The following is a 23,491-nucleotide window of genomic DNA, read 5'->3' on the forward strand; positions in this document are numbered from 1 at the left end:
AAATAACATCCCTAGGAAGAGGTAATTTAAAACTTGCCTAATTAAAAATTATTTTCTCTAAAAATCAAATAGAAGAATACTTAATTGTATTATGGGGTGTTTTTCAACTGCAAATACTAGCATATTATTTTAGAAACACGTGGCGGGTTGGGTGACTTTTGCTTTGGGCCCCAATATTGATAACTATGCAACTTTACCAGGTGTGATCATAGAAGGGCGTAGAGAATAGATAACGTATGCCAAGTCCAAACCAATATAAATTATATGAGTGAACAAATGAATTTTATAGACAAACTATTTACGGACATTTATATAAGATATTTTTTAATACAACATGTTTTTGTATTCAACCGCGAATGAAAAACATTTGAAAAATAATGACAAGCAAATGTGACCATATTTGGAGATTTAAAAATAAATAAATACTGGTAGTATCAACGTGTGGTCTCGTGGAATATTGTTTTGATTAAAACACAAAACATTCGCCTATTTTTTACGATTAAAACAGTCTAAACTATGTATATTTAATTTGATAGCAATCTTTGGTAGTGTAGACGTTTTAAATAGTGGACTGTGGGCGGACTTTTTCGTTGGGACAGATGTTTAACATTCATGATTACAAGGATATGTGTATATTTTTTTCACTCACAAAGATATTTCTTGGATTAGACTTGGCAATTTTTTTTTGGAAAAAAATATCTCTTGAAGGTTTAGAAAAATAACTTTAATTTTAACTGCTGCATGTTTATTTGTTTCTTTTTTGGAATTAATAATTTACGCACCTTTTTACGTTGAATTTTTGTCGTTTCTGGTGTTCAAATTTCAAATACGTACCTAATTCGCCGGTTTATACCTCGGGACGCAACACTGCAGCAAATGGAGCGAAAATAATAAATTGAAAGAAAACTCACATAATAAATTCATTATATTGTAACTTTTGACTTCGTGTGGTGCTACTAGACTTCGCTGAAATGTAAACGCACCCTTAGCTCGGTCGCATTTCGGCGGAACTATCCCGGGACAGTGTTGTCACGCGGCTAGCCGAAACGAATGGAAAAACAACATCTGCACATGCGCCGATACAATAGTTTTCCGTTCTACCTCCATGCGACCCATGTCGAGTGAAATTTGTTCACCCGGTAGCATATATGTATAACTCGTCTCGGAATACGTATTATATAATTCGCAACACGTCGAATTTGTCGATGCGGTTTTGTTGTCACTCACAAAACACAATAATACGTAACTTAATTTACTGAAGCATATAGCGTCGATGTGACATTTTATGGTAGAGAAATCACTGCTTGTCTCATGTAACAAATTTCACTCAACATAGCCCAGAGATAAAATAGAAAAATGTTACATTCGCGCATGTGCAGATGTTACTTATTGATTTTTTTCAGCTAGCTGCGTGCTGTCACCGGTAACGTCCCGCATGTGTCCGTTGAAGAGATTTGCAACATTACCAGCGGCTTATATGTCCAATGATTTTTCATGCGCGACTAGGCTTATATGCGATAAGCAGATGTATATGCCAAAAAAAATCACAACGATGCACTGTGTGGCAGTACATCAAGTTACATGTGTTTTGTGAATGGCAACAAAGTCACAACGACAAATTAAAGACGTTGCAGTCGAGGTGAATTTGTATGTGCGACCGGACTAAGAGTGAAGCACTACAGATGCACTGATGTATAATGTAAAAATTAAAAAGTTATAATATAATAATGCAAACATATTTGCGTACCATTCATTTTGCCAGAACATACACCCTTGTGCTTGAGTGCGATTGTCTGGCCATCGCACTGCATCTGAAGAATATGGCACTTGGAAGGATATGTCTGATTATCGTCCCCGCACACTGGTCTCTTGGTGCCTTCGTTGGCCATGCATGTCATCATCCTCGTTTGGCAATCGGGCTGAAAATAAAATACAACAGACATGTTAATATATTTATATTATTAATGAATACCGGGTCATGAAACATGTATTAAATATTCAGTGTGTACGTAGTATTCAGAACATTATTATTAAAACAATTTTATAATTGAAGAGGTTATTGCAAAACAATGATATGCCACAGAAACATGGTTTGGAGATATGAGCAATTTAACGTTCTTGTTCATTCACTATTGTTACAGGAAAAATTACTATCCTCATTAAAATGTTCGATATATCTCACATCTAATTATTCTGTTTGGAGCAGAAAGCGTGGATGACTGACCGATATCAATTTTGACTGGCATGGCATATCATCTTATTGTTATAACCATTTTTATAGCAAAATTTGAATTTGTAAGAACTACACATTGATCATAATTATTGCGACATCTGTGTATTTTTTTAAAATGTCTTAAATAAAACGTCAGTGTATGCCCTGGGAATTGATTTTATCCAACATCAAAAAATTCATAATTATGTGGCATATCATTGCCTTGCGTTCCCCTTCAATTAAAGATTTGGTTGACACTATCGATTGATAATACTGACTGTAGTCATAAGAGTTCATCCATAAATGACATCAAACGATTAGTAACAGAACATGAAGAAACAGAACAGCGATAAACATAATTGTGACAATTCAACTATGAAAATTCAGAACAGGGGGAAAATAAAACATAAATTTATTGATCGATTACCTAAAATCACTGCATGTTGACCATTGGCATAAAAATCTCTAGTTATCTTTATGGTTTAGATATTCCTGCACAACTATTGAAATAGATAAATATTATTATGACGCTAGGTACTAGAAAGATTACACATACAATACATATTCAAATAGCTAATTTTTCGTTTTTTACCTACATTACAATCTTCACAGAAGTATTAAAGTCATTTCGTTGTAGTCACCCAAGAATTTTGAACGTATTATAAATTTGATTGATTATGTAAATGGAGGCTTTCCAGCGATTAGCAATGTACAAACTATATAAATTGATTTTTACGCCGTATTGACAACATATTATGTTATTACAAATCTATACAACATAATATAGAAATACATTTTCCCCTCTTCTGAATAATTGTCATATTCTGTTTATTACTGTTCTGTTTTGTCACCGTTCTGTTAATTCATATTCTGTTTATTCATGGAACCAAATACTTTTCAGTGTGCCACGAAAATTTTATAATTTGAGAAGTATGCTGTCACATGAAATGGTTGGGAATAACTGAGTTAGATAGTCATAATAACCACACTCGGTACTGTCGAATATGTTACCAGTAATAATAAACCACACCAAACAAATAATACACTTCTATCGGTTCTGTCATTTTGTTTCTATGGAAAATAATTATCGGAAAATCAAGAGGCCGCAGACGTATGTATAAACTGAAATAGGCGCGCGCTATTTCAATTGTAAGTACTCATTAGACGAGGGCGATTAATTGACCATTAACTCTCCTTTGATCATGAAGTTACTCGCTGATTAATTATTACTTGACTTGCCTTGCGATGTTGCCATTTAATTAAAACAATCAATTGAATGTAATAATTATTTTTCTGACTAGTCACTACCAGTGACATACTCATACAAAGTGCAGCCCGTAGGCAGACTTAGAATGCTATTCCCTTTCACGTTTTGTCCAAAATTGTTAGGTGCATACTTGCCAATGTTATTAAGTATCTTAAATATACAAATTCAGCACAAATCTTGAAAAATGACATTTATATTTTTTAACATCCACTGACGATTAGCGCATTTATATGAAACCTACTCTTAAACAGCGGTGACTCAGGCAAGTGAAGCTCTGAGGCGCTGACAGGTTTGGAGGACCCGTTATTTTTTAAATCAAGATGTCAATACCTGCGACTGCAAAGTTCGCTTTGTGGAAAACCGCCTCAAAAGTTGCATTACTCGTAATCATCTCTTATTAATTTGCCGTTATTAAGCAACGCATGGCCTGCCCAGCCCACGGAACGTCACTGGTCACTACTAACAAATATTTTTTGACCATTATATACTATGGCTTGGATCAAGCAGGGTTTAATTGCAGTCTTAGTTCAATGTTAACAAATATTGTTTATGTCAGATCTAAACAGCCTACATCCACCTCTCGCCACTGTTATATAGGTACCTGATAATATCTACTAGATTACGTTTTCATCCATGTGTTAAATAAAATAATATTATGTAATGATGCATAATTTAAAAGAAATTAGGTAATTGTTACTTGTTCAGACGGATAAGTTACCAAGTAATAATTAATTACTTTTATCCATACGACAAAAAGTCTTTTTATCTAATACTCAGCATTATAATAATATGTAATTACACTGTTTTACTGTTTTAATTTATTTAATTGAATGCATTTATACCACAATCATGGACTACATTATATTTCAAAAGCACAATCGAATGCATTGATGCTACAATCTGCACTCGTTGTGACCAATTTTTTCAGGGTTTTTTGGGACAGATGTTACATTATAGTCTGAGCATTATCAAAATTATATAAATCACTTTGGAATGACACTGAGGAAACTTGACTTTTTGAACCACTTATCCATAATAAAAAAAAATGCATTCATCCATTTATGAATAATTCTACAATGCACCCAGTTACAATGTTCGTATAATTACATGCATCATGTAAATGCAGATTATATAATTATCTTGTTAAACATGAAAGGTTTACGGTATTACTATTTTTGGCTGTAAGACGCATTTTTTCAATTTTATTTTTTCATGGAAAAACCGATATTTAATACATAATATTAAATAAGTAGTAAATTCAATTGGTACAGATTCGGAGAAACTAAGTATGCCAAACAAAGGTCGGTTGTTAACTCATATAATATAATTTATGTATTGCATACGAGATAATGATGTCAAATTAAATTATATTATGTCAGTAGCTTCTCACAGATATCATTAATCATTATAAATTACTTATAAGATATTACACGATTCATTAAAATAAACGCTATAAAAATAACCAGAGAGGACTGGAGACGAGAGGTAAAAATCGCATCTTGTTTATTCGCTCCAAAAAAATATCTCATTATAATGCATGCGATTTATTTTGAAATGTACCTATATCCTGTACAAATTATGTAGGTACAGATTTTAATCAACAATATTAACCGATTTGCCGTTTAAACGGAACTTGGGCCTAGAGTAACAAGGTCATAATGAATGATGCAAGATCCTTTTTTTTGTTGATAAAATGAAACATCTCTGCAAACGTCATACGTGGATAAGCATGGGTACCTGATGAGGAGCAATCAAATGCTAAATTATATCCGTATTGATTTACTAGAACGATAAAGGAACAGACCATCAGAAGACTGAAGGATGTGGCTGTATCGGCGTATGATAAGGATTTATTAAGCTGATCATGTCACCACGATTTTAAGACAAGCCAACACGACAAGATTACTCATCTCGCTTGTCTGTCACCTTTATGACCATAGAGATATTAAATAAAAAGAGGGGCAAGGGATCGGCTTTCTCATACAAGTGAATGAAGCAGACCAACAATAGCCGACAACTTACGAGAAATAGCGACGTGATAAAACAAAAACAGGGCATCACGGAGGATCTACTTTGGTCATTATAACGTATCCATATAATATAATGTTAACGTGGAAATTTCGTCGCAACTTGATTACCAGCCCGCCTCACCATACTTTTTCACCATACTAGCCAGCTTCACCATACTTTCATATAACCTGCCGCCCCTAGTTTATGACTGTTTATCACGATCACTACATTGCCGAGTTTTAGATTAGATTTACAAATCCTCTGCAAATCTTATAGTGTAACGGATCTGCAAATAAATGTTGTAATACCTCACACAGTTACTCTACTTTATCGACATTCACCCTTTTACCTGGTATATTGACTACAAAAATTGACCTTTCGAGATAAAATTAAGACACACAGAGGATGGTCTTGTACATTTTGGATTATTTTATTTTCCTGGGTTCGTAATGTACATAGGAATAAAATGAAAAATGCCTGAGTTTATTAGCTATATTATTATGTTTAAATCCATTCAGATGTTACGATCTTTAATAGTAGTAAGAGGACCACTGCTGAAATGATCAGTGTGCGGTTACCATTGGAGAGTGCGCTGAATGACTGAAGATGCCGAAAGGCGAAAGGTGGTTCGCAAAAAACGATTAAAATGGAATGGTATACAACTTTAATCTCTTAGAACAGTTTATTGATTTGAAGCTTAGGTGGTATATTTGGTATTTCAAACAAAACATTGAAGTCTAAACTACCAAAAAACCAATCACTATGACATAAAACATAACTCATATAAGTAACCTTACGGCACTTTCCATTTACTAATTAATTACAACATTGGGTCAGGTCTACTAACACATCGTCAATTTACTTCTTCTTCTCCGGCCATATCCACACCTTAATTGGGGCATATGGACAACACGCGGCGCCTCCAAGAATCCCTGTCGCTTGCCAGTCTTCTTGCTTAGTTCCAGGTCAAACCAGCATCCCGTAGCTCCACCGTATACACTCTATAGATAGTATTTAGCGACCTTCCAGGACGCCGGAATCCGGTCGGATTAAAGAACACGCAAGCCAGGTTGAGGTTTTCTTCTGGCATCCGCACCACGTGGCCGAGCCAGGTCCAACGTAGCCTCTTCACTCTCAGCGTGATTAGGTTTCAGCGTTGATTTAATCGAGTTTAAAGTTTTCTTTTTTTTAACCATATCCGATCCTAATAAGATCATATCTCCACAGAGTGGAGGTTTGTATTAACATAATTTTATTTTCACGAGAAATGGATGTCAGCCACTTGCTCAACCTATTAGGTCCATACTCTGACTAGAACACAAATTGATAAACAATATTTATTTTTGCCAAACCCAGGATACGAGCATGGGACCCACGATGTTATAAGCCGACGCTTAAGCCGTGCGGCCATCGTGGGTTTTATGTGGGCGAATCTAAATATATTCGAAGTTAAATATGGTATAAAGTGTAAACTAAAAAGATATTTAGTAGATAGCATATCTTTATATTATTAAAAAATCTCTCATATTATATTCGAAAGAACAATATTAAAATATAAAATGTTAATAACATAAATTACTATACAATACTAGGATTCCTTCAACAGCACATTTTTATACTATGTTTTTTTTATAATTTTATCTTCAAAATCAATTATTTTAATATTTTACCTTTAGATCATTACATTTTAGATCTTTAAAATGTAAATAGTCAGTAAATTGTAATATATTTCATGCTTCGAATTCAGTGACGTCCCGTGGGGGCAGGCATGTCATGCGTTGCTTAGAAGTGGTACATTCCAAAAGGGCGGCAAACGAAGACACGAATACGAATATTACAACCATTGAGAGCTGGCGATAGTGGTTTCCCATGAAACAGACTATGCGGACGTTTTGTTAGAAAGTATCGACATTCGAGTTAATAATAAAAACATAACAACTCCTGTGGGTCTATTCCATACACAATGCGGCTATCGGCGACCATCGGCGGTAGTTTATCATATTCATGTATTGAGGCGGTTAATTGTTACAATAAGTTAACCGTCTAAACACTCTAGACACTTTAAACAAAACTGTCAAAAAGTGCTATGTTTTAACAGCCTCCCTCTTAGCTGTGTTAACTTTTAGAGCGAGATAGACAATTTTGACACTATAGGTGGCTAATTTATTGTAACAATTATTATGAAACCTCAATATATAAATATGTTAAACTAGCGTCGATATCCGCCTTTTGTATAGAATAGACCCACTGGGAGCATAACTATTGTTGTATTATAATACCTAAAGGCGATTTATTGCATATTATGCAGTTTTTTTTTAACAGGGGTGTCAGTACCTTAAACTTCCACACGCCTAAAACTACCTCTATTTGAAAATAGGTTTCGTGCGAAAGCCTAAAATAAATAACAAAATAAGTAGGTAAATACCTAACGAATTTTCATACAATTTTAGGTTAAAAAAATCGGTGTGTGTACTTATGTACGCGCGTTACAAGTTATACTTCTTTGGCGTAACAAAACAAAAAGAAAACTTGTGATAAACTAGATTCTTTGACTAGCTCTTAATTATCTTGTTAAATTACACACTCAAGAAAAAGGATCGCTTATTGGAACGCCGTTGGTTTATTTCTATACACTTTAACTTATATATATATATACTTATAATAGTGTAGATATACTATGGGCGATCCAACAAAAATAGTGCACACTTGTTTTATTTTGTTTTCATTGAATTAAGAATACATCACATTACAGATGGCGATGGTTAGTTTTTTAAACTTCATTAAGCCATCCCTTAGCCAAACTATAATTGATAAAAAATATTCTTCTATCTATCTTCTTCTTATTGTGCCATCCCCAGCGGAAGTCGGCCACCATCAAGGCGATCTAAGCTTTGGTGTCTGCTACCCGAAACAGTTCAGTGGAGCTGCACTCATACCAATCAAGGAGATTCTTGGCGCCATCCTCTTCTTTCTTCCGTCCTTCTATCTATGAAATATCTAAAATTATGTATGGTTTAATGGCATATTTTAGATATTTTATAGATAAACGATTTTTTTTTCTATTATGACTTGGATTGAATCTGAGTTTGAAATTACTAATAAACACTATCTGTACATTGTAGTCTTAATTCAATGAAAACAAATACTTTTAACTTACAAAGTTTGGTGTGCACTATTTATTTCGGATATTAACCGCTCACCTCCACCCTTCGCCACTGCAAATAGATATAGGCATCTACTTAGCTACTAGATTTTTTTTTAAATTACATTTAAATTACAAACATTGTCTGTCATAAATTATCGTGAAAATAAAATCGTCCTTAATAGATATTAATTTTAATAAATTAAACGTTAACTTAAAAATGAGTCATGTTTTAGGACGGTGAGTCAGTGCGACTGCTTTGTTTGCCAACATCAAAATATTAATTTATTCTGCGGCTTTACCTAAAAATATAAATGGAAGTGGACTGGTGAAATATAATATATAGGTAGGTATACGTAGACCATAGAGGGTATATTTATTGATTTTATCAGGATGATTTAGATGATTGGCTTTTATGGGGGAAATTTATTTAAACGAAGGCTGTCCAAATCTTCATTTAATTTTAAATGATTTAAAATATCCACAAAAAATACTTATCCATTTAATTATCATTAAGGCATATTATTAGCTATTGTTGGTCATTGCGCACCTCATAAACGACCCTGCTCATAAACATCTGTGGCCAGGGGCGGATCAAGTCAAGTGGAGGCCCTGAGCCTAAAAATTTTAGGGTCCCCAAATTCAAGTTAGAAAAAAAAAGTTTTATACATAGAAACTCTCATTAATTTATAACAAAGCTATGTAATAGAAATAAAATAAAAGAAACATTTTTTTAAACAATTTATTTTTTATTCTTGCAAATTCGTCAATTATTTAGGCAGTGTCAATTCGGTTTCAAATTTCTTGCTCTATATACAAAATGGCCATACTATTTAATCTTTCTTCTCCCAGAGTACTTCTCAAATGTTTTTTTTCACGCTTTAAAACAGAAAACGATCTTTCACCTGACGCATTAGATAAGGGGATGGTTAAAAAAATCAATAATATTTCTACATTTGGGAATGTGCAAGACATTTCTTTGGCGGCTCGAGAGATGTCTGATGTGGTTTTAATAGGGTAACTATTTGATATGTTCGTGTTCTTTGCGATAGTTCTGCCTTGGTCTTATCACATATGACATAAAATGAATTTACATTGAAATCGACTAGCGAGTCACTTCTTCTCGGTTATTGCTGAACCAACATTCACACAACGTCAGGAAAAGTCGGTGCATTTTTTTATTGTTCGGAAACTAAGACTTAAGTAGCGAGACCATAATAAAGTAAACGATGAACTGCACCCAATCACAGAAATTATCAAAACAATATTAGAAATTATCAAAATCCGTCTGTAAGACAATTCTTTAAAGACATTCCAAGATCTCGGGGCCCCACGCGGCCGCTTAGTCCGCTTACCGCTAGACCCGCCCCTGTCTGTGACAGATAATACAAATTTAGGATTATTTATTTTATTTCAGATTAATTCAGAAGGGTGTGATAGAATAACTAACTATAGGTACGCATATTGGAAATTTACGACCACATGTTTACAACTTTGTTGACCTGACCTATTCTGATGACGTCAGCGCTTAAATATTGCATTTGTATTAATTCATTGTATGAAAAGTGAATTTACCTACAATCCATTAAGAGTGCATAATGCAAATTCGAATCCATGTCTTTGATGCATACTTAATACTTACGTTACGAGCACCTAATAGTGGAACAACTTACTTAACCTTGAAATTGCGCAGATTGCGATTTCTTCTAATGCGCACGAATTGCACAGGGTAAATTTAATTATTGCTGCCGTTATTATTTCCGACTGTTCTAATATGCAGTCTAGTGTATCGATCTTTCGTTCGGCATCGCTCTAACTACGTCATATTTTCTGTCAAAACTAACGAACTTCACAGTTGTATTTGACTTATTATACGGTACTTATTTTTCTTTTCCGTGGGTACGATTTTATGTCTTATTTACTTATATACTTATTTTCCCTTTTATTCGAGTGAATTTCATTACGAATTGTTAAGTGTTTTATATGGAGATGAATCTCAATAATATACGGCCATTTATTGCCGAGACAACATCGCACGGTGAAATGTGGTGACCAACTGCAAGTCTTTTTTACTTAGTATAGCTGGTAAATATAAAAGAGCATTTTTTAATGTTGCAATTAAGTGATTCGTAACTGGCACCTACCCTAACCTAACCTAACCTAATCAAATCTAGTCTAACCTAATACGCTACAATAATTTTCCATAGTATTTGGCGGTTTCATAGACCCTGGCCGAAACCAAATCAGCTATAGGTACCCGTTGCTGGTAGACGAATATTTTTTTCAATAAGGCCTTTTTTCAACCGGCACAAATTTCATTTGAATTAGCATCAAGTAGAGTAGTTAGATCTAAAAGAACTTAACTTAACCTAACCTAACCTAACATCAATATTTTTTTTTTATTTAGGTGGCAACTGCATCATTGACGAATAGAAAAGAAAAAAAACTGAATCCGTAGGTAAATACGGAGTAAACGTTATAATTCGTAGTGAAAAATGTGTTGACACCTACCATTGCCGACCAATGATAAAATAATACACTAGCATTAACACACCTTCTACAAATTTAATGCATAGATCAATGCTACATATTTTTTGGAAATCTATATTACCAGCGGTTTTTGTGTGAAGGACTAGTCTGACTTTAACAGCTGATGAATAACAGGAATGTATATTATTAATATATTTGATTTCAGAATTTTTTATAATACATTTTGAAACGAGAAAGGGCGAATCAATATTTCAAGCAATCTGGCATCTGATTTTGAGAGCTGAACAGTGGACCACTCGTTGCTTGTGCAAAAAGATATGCTCAGGCTTTATAAATCTAAAGATGGCGCTGCACCTACACAATGCTTGTTTTACAATGTCATGATGATTATTATTTTTCTTTATCACAGTTAGTGGATAATAGTTTTTTAGAATATCATGTAAAATTTTCCGACTAAGCATTTACCCGACTGGTAAGAGAAATAATATGCACTTCATAATATAAACTACTAGCACCTACATAAGATGACAGTACTCACAGCAAAGGAATCCGAAATATGTAGGTTTTTTATTTTCTCTTTATATGGTGTAGTGCAGTATGCAGTGGTCCCCAACCAGGTTCTGCGGAACCCTGAGGCTTCGCGACAATTCGCATAAACTTTTTTTAATATACTTAATAAAAAAAAAAGATTTACCACGAGCTTTTTTAAGCAATAAAGTAAGTATTATGGCCAATTTATTTGATTATAAATATCGAGCAAAACGTATCGCTAAAGTATCTAGAAGCAAAATTAAGAGATAATAAATTTGCGAATAAATTCCATGACAAGGCCAAATTGTCGCCAGCGACCCTACGATTCTTTAAGTGTTTGAACATGTGTACTTATATCAAAATATTAAAGACTTTCTTTGCATGTGTATGTTTAAGGTAGTCTTTCAGAAATAATAAAATTTAGAAGAAAATGGAATTATGTACAATTTGAAGCAATCTTCAGATATTAAGATGTGGCAATTCGAGTCTGTTTCTTGGCGCCACTTTTCTTATGTACATTATTGCTTTCTGATGTACCTACACGTATCTTTTATAATTTATCCCTCTGGATTATAGTGTGTCATTGAGTTAGGGGTTCCCCGAAATTTTATAATAAAGGTTTGAAAAACACTGAATTGTGAAATTAGAAACAAACAGTAAGTAAACATTCATTGTAGCGAAGAGTTCGAATGCCTAGTCCAGACTCCAGGCCGAGATATAACAGGTCGTTGAATATTGTATACAATCTGTTTCCAACCCTGTATTTAAATTGTTTCATGACATTTCTCTATCAGGATATTAAGGTACCTTTACAGACATTTAATGATATGTTCTGATACAAATGACCTTGGATCTTTGTTTCCCGATGAAAATTGGAAACATTGAACATACACAGATGTTCATGGTCTGGACTAGGCTTAAGGTGGTATAGCGAGGCGTCTGAATCAGCACTTGCAGATTAGAACCGGTCCGACAAGGACGGCCCACCCGCTGCTCTGTGCGAGGAATATAAAATATCGTATGTACGGATCCAGTAATGAATACATCCACCGGTTCGCTCGAGCCCGTTGTTCCGTGCAGATTGCTAGATAGTTAATCTAAAGCTTTCATTTGCATAGGGCTTCCATAGAGATAAATATTGATGTTTTTTTGGTTTCCGTGTCGTGACAGAGAAAACTTCGATACCGGTGTACCTACTATCGAAAGAAAAATATTAAACAATAAAAATAGAAACAGCACTCATATATACAGATGACGTATTTACCGTAGGCTAATCATTCATGAAAAATGTAAATTAATTTTTGTTTTTTATTCGACTGACAATGATTTGCAAGATACAGGATTAAAATATTCTTAAACATATATACTTACATACCTTTCTTTTAGAATAAAACATACATAGTGCAGTGGCGGGTTTTATATTACGCAAATTTAATGACGCAATAAATTTATTCGTCATAAGATTTAAAATGGGTCTTTAACATAGAATAAATTTTTATTATAAATGAAAATCTTATATTTATCTATCCTATTTAGTCAAATAAAAATATTTCAACTAGATAGGTTATCTACTAGATAGGATAGAAGATTTTCTGTAACAATTATTATACATTGAATATGTAAACAGTGAAAAGTTGTTTTATTTATTTATTCTATGTCTGAATCTGAAGGAAGAAATTTTTTTAAGTATTTTTTATAAAAAGATTCGGTACCTATGTATTTATGTAGTAGTATGGCAATAATTTTGTTGGTATTTTAATAATTTTATGTTGTTAAAAAGGTAGCCTATTTACGAAAAAGTAGTGCAAATAAGACTAAATTTTATACAAATAAAAAATATTTGTAATTTATGGTTTTTATCAGTCAGTGTGTCGGGCTTTCATCACCCAACACATATTATTTATTCAAGATTTTTTTTAAAGTAAGTTTCTGAGGTATTTGCGAGTTATGTTTGTAATATTGTTTTTCCTATGTGTACTACTAGAGTTAATGATACAGGTTTCCCTTAGTTAAACATTGTCATAAAAGCATTACCAACTTCGCTTTTTCTCATATCGAGTCTTGTTACTTAGCAAATAACGTACGATGTGAAATTGAGCGTTTTTTGACACATGAGACAAAATAAAATATTTTTTGAAGAATGTATGAGTTAGTCATAATATTACAAACTTGCCTAGTTTTACCTCATATTTCAATAATAAAATAAAATTGTAATTTCCAAAATTAAAACCATGATCAAATTTCATACATTATTTGAATTACGAAAATCGAGATTCTTTTTAAATATTTATTTTCATAAAAACAATGTACCTACATATACAATTATGACTTAAGACACAATATCGTCTTCTAGATTGTGTCATATTTTATTATTGTTTATCATGTAAGTAAGTAATTCTAGTTGTCATGAAGTCGTTTTATTAAATTATTTATTATGATTTTTTTTATAGCGAAGTGTTTTATTTAAATATTGTAACACTGTCATGTACATTATATTCTTTGTTTTCATGTCATGCTCTGAGCGCCTTGAATTTATAATTTGCAATACTCAAGTAGATTAAATTTATATTTTAATTTGAACATCAGTTGGCAACACTGAGTAATAAACAGTGATATATAATAATATTATATTGGATATCAAATAATAATTGATACATATAGCACAGCGGTCTCCAAACTCAATAAGGATGTGAGCTACTTTCAGAAATTGAAATTGTTTGGTGAGCTACTTATACATATTATTCCTTCTTTACACTTTTTTTATCGTCGTCTTTTATATAATAATATTATATTACTTACAATAAATTAGGACATTGAACTTCCAATAAAACATAAAATGCGTAGGTACTTTAATTCATTGATAAACAAAATAATATTTGAAAAATATATTGAAATAAGTTTGAGTAAAAGTAAAAATAATTAGTGAAAAAAATGGTATTCACTTTCCTCCACAATCTTTTCAATTCTCAGTGAGTACCATGTTATTCCCATCCGAATGCAATTATCAAGATGTACATCTGTGGGTCCGTTTCTATATCGTCACCGTTCAGGCAAAAGTCACCAACCCTGAAAATGGCAGTTTTGAGTTGAGTATGTCACCCGAAGCGTAAAATTATGTTCTTTAAGATGCAAAACTCACCACGGTACATTAGTTAGTAAAATTTTGCTAAAATCCCAATTATTTGTTTTTCACTAAATGACTTTCGATAAAATCTTAACAAGCAAAAGTCATTATAGGTGAATAGACATTATTTACTATACAAAAAAAATAAATCCTTCGTTATAAATATACAAGCAAAAGTCACTATACTATGGATGGTGAGTTTTACTGATCCTTCTTTTGGCTAACATTGTTCAGATTATTAACAAGCAAAAGTCACCAAACCATAATTGAGCTACCTTGCCTCCTTCAAAATCTTCCAGATGTTTTAATTAGCATCAAAAAGTAAAATTACCTTAAAGAAATTATTAAGAAGACATGAGAAAATAATTTAATGTAGATAAAACCTTAAAAACATTAAAATCTGATTTTTCCTGCATTTTCAAACTTTCAAATTGCGATATCTCAAAACTATATTTTTAGGGTTGGTGACTTTTGCCTGAACGGTGACGATATATACTTTTAACCACCTTTATAGTGGAAAATGTTGATTCACAAAGTAGGTAGATTGGATACTTTTCTGTTGGGACGAAAGGCCCTACAGATTATAAAGTTGAGGTCACACACACAGACAGACAAATCACATTGAAATTCTATCGATTCCATTTCTGATGGAATTCCATCTTTTTGAAAATTTTCGATGATACAGCTAGATAGTTTCTCAATGTCATGTCAATTTTATAAATATGATAAAATATCCTACGCGAGCTACCGAAAATGCCGCCGCGAGCTACCGTTTGGCTATCACTGCTATAGCATATAATATATATCGGCTCTAACTAACTCAAGAAGTGATCGGACCAATACGAGCGGGTCTGGTCAAGCTCTTGACTCTTGAGTATATTTTGCGGATTAGCTGGCCAAGTTCATTTTAAATGGGTAGCGAGGAATGTGGCTTGTTGCTTTCTTGCTTATCTGGCGAGAATGACTGTGCGTCTGATGATTTATAGGTCTGTGGTCTACGATTGCTGGCCGCCGATTAAATATGCAAATAGCTAAACGGCACGCCTATTAATATTGACCATATCTCAGGCGGGCATTAAATTAATCCTCTCTGAGGCACACTGCCCTACTAATATAATAGGTACATTACAAATTATTGGATGAATACGTTAACAACATGTCGAGGAAGAAATACAAAGAAAAAAAAGTAATTCTGATTTTCTAATAATAATATTAGATTATATATTTATAGTGTGATACAAAATAATAATATGATTATATCGAGGTATCAAACAAAGCAGACCTGATCACTTCTCAGGAATTTATATTTGTATAAATTTGTTGAACACAAAATCTATTTTTTCACCAAATAAATGGTTTTGATTACTTACTTGATTTTTTCATTCTTCGAGATACGAAAATAATTAAGAAAATAATATTTGTTTCTTCAAAATTCATGATTGTTTTTTCACCATTAAAAGCTATTATGAGCGGTCAATTACAAATATTTCCCTAAAAATCAGATAAAAGATTTTTTTTTAAATTATATTTATTTTTTCTATATACATACTTACTTAATCAAATTATTTACTTTATAATATTTAGCAATGCCTATTACTTCTCTCGAATTCTAAAGAATCTCATTAATAATTTCTTCAGAGACAAGATTCTCAATAATTCATGAAAATCGAGTACATACCCAAAAAAATGCTAATTAATTTCAAGAATTCTTAATTGGCTTCACCAATGATAGGTTATTTTTGCACGTTAGGAAAACAAACAGCTGGTGATCGGGTTTTTTGTATTCAATATCAAATAGGTACACACTGATCGACACTACAAAGAATTGCGATAAAGTATTATAATATAACAAAAATGAATTAATACAGAAAATTTAAAAACCTTGGAGTAATAAACATTTTCTCAAAATGGTAAGGAGGTATAAATAAAAAAAAATATTAAGAAGGTATAGAACAAATTGAAGATAGAATGTATACAAGTATATAGGTACCTTATTTACTGATAATATGAATATACTTGGTGCCACTAAACATTGGCTGATACTTACTGAACCAATATTGTTTTACCCCTTTTCCATCAGCTATTATAATACGTATCGTGTAAAACCAGTGTACATGTTACCAATTTGTAGTGAATTTAGTCTCAGAGGGTCTCAAATAATGGGTAAAGGTCTTTAGAACACTGCTACCCAGTTGTTAGTCTGGACAAACAACATGGAAAGTAGAGCCACTACAAGGGTGGCTGCCGCCCGGGTGCCATGATAGCAGCGATTTGAAGTAATCGATAGGGGTGGATGGGCACGGAAGCACAAATTATAAAAAAGTATATTTAATGATATAAACAAACTCACGAAACTACTTTCTGGCGCTCTCTATTGTACAAAGAATTACATTATTGTGGAAAATTATCGAAAATGTATACAAATTTCGACTACGCTGTGTAAATGAAAACTCTTGTCATTGTTAGGCCCGTTTCAGACGGGACACGGGTGACGCGCTCATATTAATATAGGAGGCCTTTGTATTATGTTTATGAACGCATCAGAGCTAATGAGTCAACGGGTGTCTGGTACACTTTTCCGTCAGCCGCTACATTCTCAAGCCGCCGATGCACTTGTTTTTATTATCGCAGTCAGTTTTATGTTCTAATTTATAACGCGAAATTATGCGTTGACTCATTAGCTCTGGGGTGTTCATAAACATAATACAAATGCCCCTTCATTCGAATACAAAGCCCTCCTATATTATATAAGAGCGCGACACCGGAGTCCCGTCTGAAACGGGCCTAAGTGTCACTTGTTTGTTCACCAAAGGTGCAAAACTAACTTTTCATTAAGGGCGGACGTGCTCAGCATGGGTGAAAATGATAACGCGCGTGTTTAAACATGTACCGTTTAAAAAAAAAGATTTTTTTTCGGTTAAGTACATGTTCAAACACGCGCGTTAACATGTTCTTACTCCCTACTTCAGTTTTAGTTTGTCAATTTATGGCTACGGCCGTATGTTGTAGCTTAACCACTGGGGAATACCAAAAGAAATGGCGTATTTCAAAAAAACACTACCTTATTCTTAGGTCAATAATTATTATAAAGCAATCATTATTCGTAGGATGTTTATCACACTTGAATGGTCTAAGCTTATAATCAATATCTTTAGAATTATCTTCAAATGTGTTAATCTTGCCCATTTTTTGAATAATAAAATGCCAAATTCTTGTCAAATTTGGGATCACAGAGATTATCAATATAATTGTTATCGTAAATATTTCACTATAATAATGTCGACATAAATTATACTGATGGTTTTATAAATGCGTTTAAAAATTAATAAATCTAAAAAATCTTAACACCACTGCACATTTATGTACTGAAATATGACTATATTCTAAAACATTAGAGCGAGAGGTTTAAAAGAATACTATTTTATGTAATAGAAATACTTTATGCAGTCATAAAATGTTTAAAATAAATATAAAGGATAATAAGGCTTCAAAATTATATAAATAGATTATCTACAACGTTTAAGGAATGTCCAGGATCATGCTTTGAAAATAGAATAAAAGCTCCATTTTGACCTACGCTGAGCATGTCCCCCTTAATAATAATATTATTAATTAATTCCAATCATATGGCAATAACATCTGTGTTCAAATAAATCGCTTTGGGTAATGAATAATGATATATTATTCCACTTGTATGAATGAATTTAGAATCGAAATCCATTTAAACTTTATGAATGGTTTTCTTTATACTTCGTCATAATATATAGGTCACAAGGTTTAGGTATTTCTTTATATAGGTACACATTTTATGATTATGTATATATTGCAGTTGCGAGGGTGGAGAAGCTGTTAAGATTCGATATAAATAGTGCACACTAAACTTTGTCAGTCATACTTATTTGTTTTCAGATACAATTTTTTATATAGTTTTTAAAATTTAATTAACCCTGCCTAAATCAAACCATAATAGTTTAGGTAAGCTATGGGCGATCCGACAAAATAGTGCACGCTTTTTCAGTAATACTTATTTGTTGTCGTTGAATTAAGAATATGCATTATATTACAGATGGTGTTGGTTAGTTTTTTTTAAATCCATTAAGCCCTGTCAAAACCAAATCATGATCGAAAAAAAATATTCTTCCATCTTTGAAATATTTATAATTACGTATGATTTAATGGCATACTTTTAGATATTTTATAGATAAACGAATATTTTTTGGCTATTATGAATATGGCTTGGATTAAGAAGGGTTTAACTTTAAAAACTAATAAACACTATCTACACATTGTAGTCTTAGTTCAATTAAAAAAATAAGCTTGACTGACAAATTTAGTACTTATGCAATTTTTATGCATACAAATTTAGTATGCGATTTGCAATGCAAGTTTTCAATTTTAAGTTAAGCCTATAATATAATCTTTTCTGTATAGAATTTTCGTTACATTCCCATGTTATATAATGAACATCATGGCCCCCACAAGGGGGGGCTAACAGGGCCCGGCGAGGCAAGTCGACCAGATAAGTGAGATAAACACACATCACAAATTTGCTTCACTGGTAAAAAAAGTCGCCTGCAGCGCTATTTTCATTCAATACTATTATTATTTTTTGGTTGTGACACAATTTTTAATTGTGTATCAATACACAACTCCATTATTCAAATGAATGTACAAAAAAAGTACTAAATATACACATTAATTTTACCGCGTACACCATTTGGAAAACGGTACTTTAGAGCGTCCCACTGCCTTTATTCTTAGCGATAGGTAAGGGGGCCCGCCAAAGATCCTAGCCTGGGGGCCCGCATCAGGATGTGGGGCCCATGGTGAACACCCCATAAATTGTAATGTTGAATTTGAAATTCAACTCTAAGAAGAGATGGTGTCAATGCCAACTGGCTCCGTCCACTTTATGCCTGTCATAACCAAATCAATGGTCTTTACTTATCGGTGGAGCTATAAAAACTGATCGAAAAACGGAAAGTACCTACTACATATTATAAACGTGCAGGGATTTTAATTATAATATGTCGTCCTCCGTAATTTACAATATTTGCATATTCAGGTAATAATAATTGTTCTATACGACGGTTCTGTGTTAATTAAATTTAAACGTGTATAAACTGGAGAGTCTCCAGCACGCGATACTAATCACCTGTCACAAGCAGGGCCGTGAAAAAAGTATCGATACTTATATACTTTTTCTACCAATATATTAGTTAACTGCGTCGCCAACTTCGCGTTTTTCATGAAAGATATATCATTTACGTATCTGGCTTATGGCGTTAAATCTAGCATTTTTCGACATCGGAAATAACTTAAAAATATGCTAGATAGGGTAGGTAATAAAATAAGCTAGTTGGCAGAAAAAAACGCTAGATTTTCTTATAATTAACAAAAAATATCGAGTAACCTAGTAGTCAATATTTTTTGTTAACAAATTATATTGAAAGAAAATTAATTGTTTCGCTACTAATAAATATAATCAGGTAGGTACCTACTAAATTAGGTCGTCGCTTAAATCAATCGTCGAGTCACAAAATCTGATCTAGAGAAATTTTCTACTTAATCACAGAAAACCAATTTCACTTTATACACTACGTCAATATATATATTTTTTCTCATCAAAATTACTGACAATTCACGATGATAAATACTCCAATTCACAAGGAAATGTCATGTAATTCATAAAAATCGCGTTTTTTAAATGTCCAGAGCGATTTGCAAATATTTCCTGAGTGGAGTTTGCGACTTAACGACTCAAATATTAGGTATAATAAATATGTTACACTAAAATGTAAGTTAAATTAGTAAGATAAAATAGGTATAAGATTCTAGCGTGTTAACTTTCAAATAAATCTGGCGTAATATTCTGTTCTTTATACGAGAATTAACCCCATATTATGATGCTAGATGCGAATTTTGCAAGCTAGACGCATATTAAAAAATGACAGATCTGACAAAAAAACGCTCATATGGCAACATTGCCACTAGTATCACAATATCTAATAAATTGTAATAATTAATAAAACTATTGAAATTTAATTTATTGCGTATGTAATAAATACACGCCTGGTCGCTCACTACAAATATTAAAAATGTGGACTTGAGAGTAAGTTGTTTGCAAATAGACTCATCGGGTACTTATGTGGAATGCATTAAGTATTTTAATGGTTGAGGATGGACTGGAATTAATCACTTCGCGTGGAGACCAGACACCAATGCCTTGCCAGCAATAGCGCGTTTCCTGACGTAGAAGCCAGATATACTGAGTAATTTTGAGGCTTTATCCACCATGAGTGAACACCAAAAATAAAAAAATAACATACCTACGTAATTTAAAAACATTTCTGAGAAAAATCTTTTTTAAAAAAATACGACACCCAGGTGGTACCTTCACGACGCAATTTAGAAGACGCTTCAAAGAGTATTGTAAAAGCTTATAGTTAGAATTTATCGGAATTAGATAAGATACCTATAGTTTAGTGGTCAGTACACATGGATATACTCCCGAGAGGCGCAGGTTCTTATCCTGCTCAAATTATATATGTTCAATAAAAGAATGTTACATTCTTAATTCTTGGGAATTATTCGTTGAAAAAAAAATAGTTTATTAAAATAAAACATTTAATAATAAAATAAAAATGTGATGATTGTGTTAAATACCAACTATGGGAAATATGTACACTCAACTGGTGACATTATAGTTGTATCCTTAATAACTTTATGAATGGTTTGAACTTTACTGTTTGGAGGCCTGTGTCTAAATTTTCCGACGGAACCGTTGTGTTATTTGCGTCAAAGAAAATTGCCCCATGTGTATCTATACTATACACAAGACTGCTATCGGCCGCTACGGCAGCTATCGATGGTACTTTTGTATCGAAGTATTAGCACTTATTGTAACAATTACAATAAGTTAGTTGTAATTGTTACCATAAGTGGTATGTTTTAACAGCACCATTCTTGGGTGTGCTAAATTTTAGATATAGGCAGTTTTGACTATTTAGACGGCTAACTTATTGTAACAATTACAATAATACAAATATATGAAAACCTACCCTCGATAGCTGCCTATGGCAGTCTTCTATATAGGATAGATGCGCAGATCGCCATAGAGATTTATAATACTACTCGAGAGAAGGCATTTTATTTACTTTGATGATTAAATAATATATTTTTCTTACATACTAACGAGTTTATTTTTTTAAATTTATTATTGTAATGATAAAGACCAAAACTAGTTTGTCAGTGAAACAGGTTGATAAGTTCAAATGATTAAAATTATAAAACGGTTTTCGGCAAGCTTTGATAGCTTATAAACTAATTGTATAACAAATGTTCTATTACATTACGATGTGTGATGATTTATAGCTTCACAAGTACATATTATTAACTACCTAATTAATGCATATTTGCTGTTTTATAAAAATGCCGTTTGTTTTTAGCAGTGGCGAGGGATGGTGGTAGGCTGTTAAATTTCGACATAAATAATTCACATTAAACTTTATCACACATTCTCATTTGTTTTTATTGAACTAAGAATACAAATTGTAGATGGTTCTAGTTAGTTTTTAAAATTCAATTAAACCCTGCCCAAACAAATTATAATAGTTTAGGTATGGTAAGAGCGATCCCACAAAATAGTGGACACTTTATCAGTCATACTAATATTTGTTTTAGTTGAATTAAAAATACGTCTGAATACAGAATGGTCTTGGTTAGTTTTTTTTTTAATTTATCAAGGCCTGCCTATCCAAACCATAATCGATAAAAAATACTCTTCTATTTAAACATTATCTAAAATGATGTATCTATGGTTTAATAGCATACTTTTAGATATTTTATAGATAAATGATTTTTTTTTTTTTACTATTATCGATTAATACTTGGATTACGCAGGGTTTTGAAAACTAACAAACACTATCCACACATTGTAGACGTAGTTAAATTAAAACAAATACATACATAATTTTGAAAAACACTTCTGACAAAATATATTTTAACCAATAGAAAAAATCTTTTGAAAAAAGTAAGACACCCGGCAGGAATCGAACCTGCATCTCTTGGGTTTCGCGCCCTGCACTTAGATCACTATTCTACGAGGTGACATACTAATTGCGACAAATTTTAACTACTGGTAGGTACTTAATGCTTTGCTCATCAGCGCTCTTCCAAATTGAGCTACTTAGGCAATCGGCTTTTGTATTCTAAATCAAAGTAGGTACCTACTACTTTAATTACTAACCGACGTGATCTCTCCAATGTTTTCTGCTGTAACTTTCTTGAACATTCTAATAATTTTAATTAACTATATTTTTTATTCAACGAATAATTCACAAGATTTAAGAATGTACCATTCTAATTATTGAACATATATAATTAGAATGGTAGGTACATTCTTAAATCTTGTGAATTATTCGTTGAATAAAAGAAATAGTTAATTAAAACAAATACGTTTGACTGACAAGATGTAGGATGCACTTTTTATGTCGGATCTTAACAGCCTACCTCCACCCCTCGCCACTGGTTTTTACTATGTACATTGTTAAGTAATAACTAAAAAATGTGAACTAATCAGTCGCACACGCAGAAAAATGGTTTGGGGGTCCATTTCGGAAAAAAAAATCAATATTAATAATTTATCATTTTTTAGTGATTTTTAATGCGACAGAAGGGGGCGGGTAACAAAATCTAGCAGGTTTCACTGACTTC

The 23,491-nt window shown here is 32.6% G+C and overlaps 1 protein-coding gene across 4 annotated transcripts in view; it reads right to left on the bottom strand.

Moving 5' to 3' along the window:
• magu (SPARC related modular calcium binding-like protein magu) overlaps window positions 1-23,491 on the bottom strand; it is an 85,536-nt gene that overhangs the window by 39,141 nt on the left and 22,904 nt on the right. For all 4 annotated transcript variants that reach the window (XM_085944301.1, XM_085944286.1, XM_085944295.1 and 1 more), the window contains exon 2: window positions 1,748-1,919. In XM_085944301.1, the coding sequence (XP_085800427.1) occupies window positions 1,748-1,919 (172 nt within the window). The remainder of the gene's footprint in view (window positions 1-1,747; window positions 1,920-23,491) is intronic.

The sequence above is a fragment of the Rhyacophila brunnea genome, unplaced genomic scaffold (assembly GCF_057557595.1).
Source record: "Rhyacophila brunnea isolate RB1 unplaced genomic scaffold, BYU_Rbru_1.0 scaffold_1, whole genome shotgun sequence".
In the NCBI taxonomy this organism is placed as follows: Eukaryota; Metazoa; Arthropoda; class Insecta; order Trichoptera; family Rhyacophilidae; genus Rhyacophila; species Rhyacophila brunnea.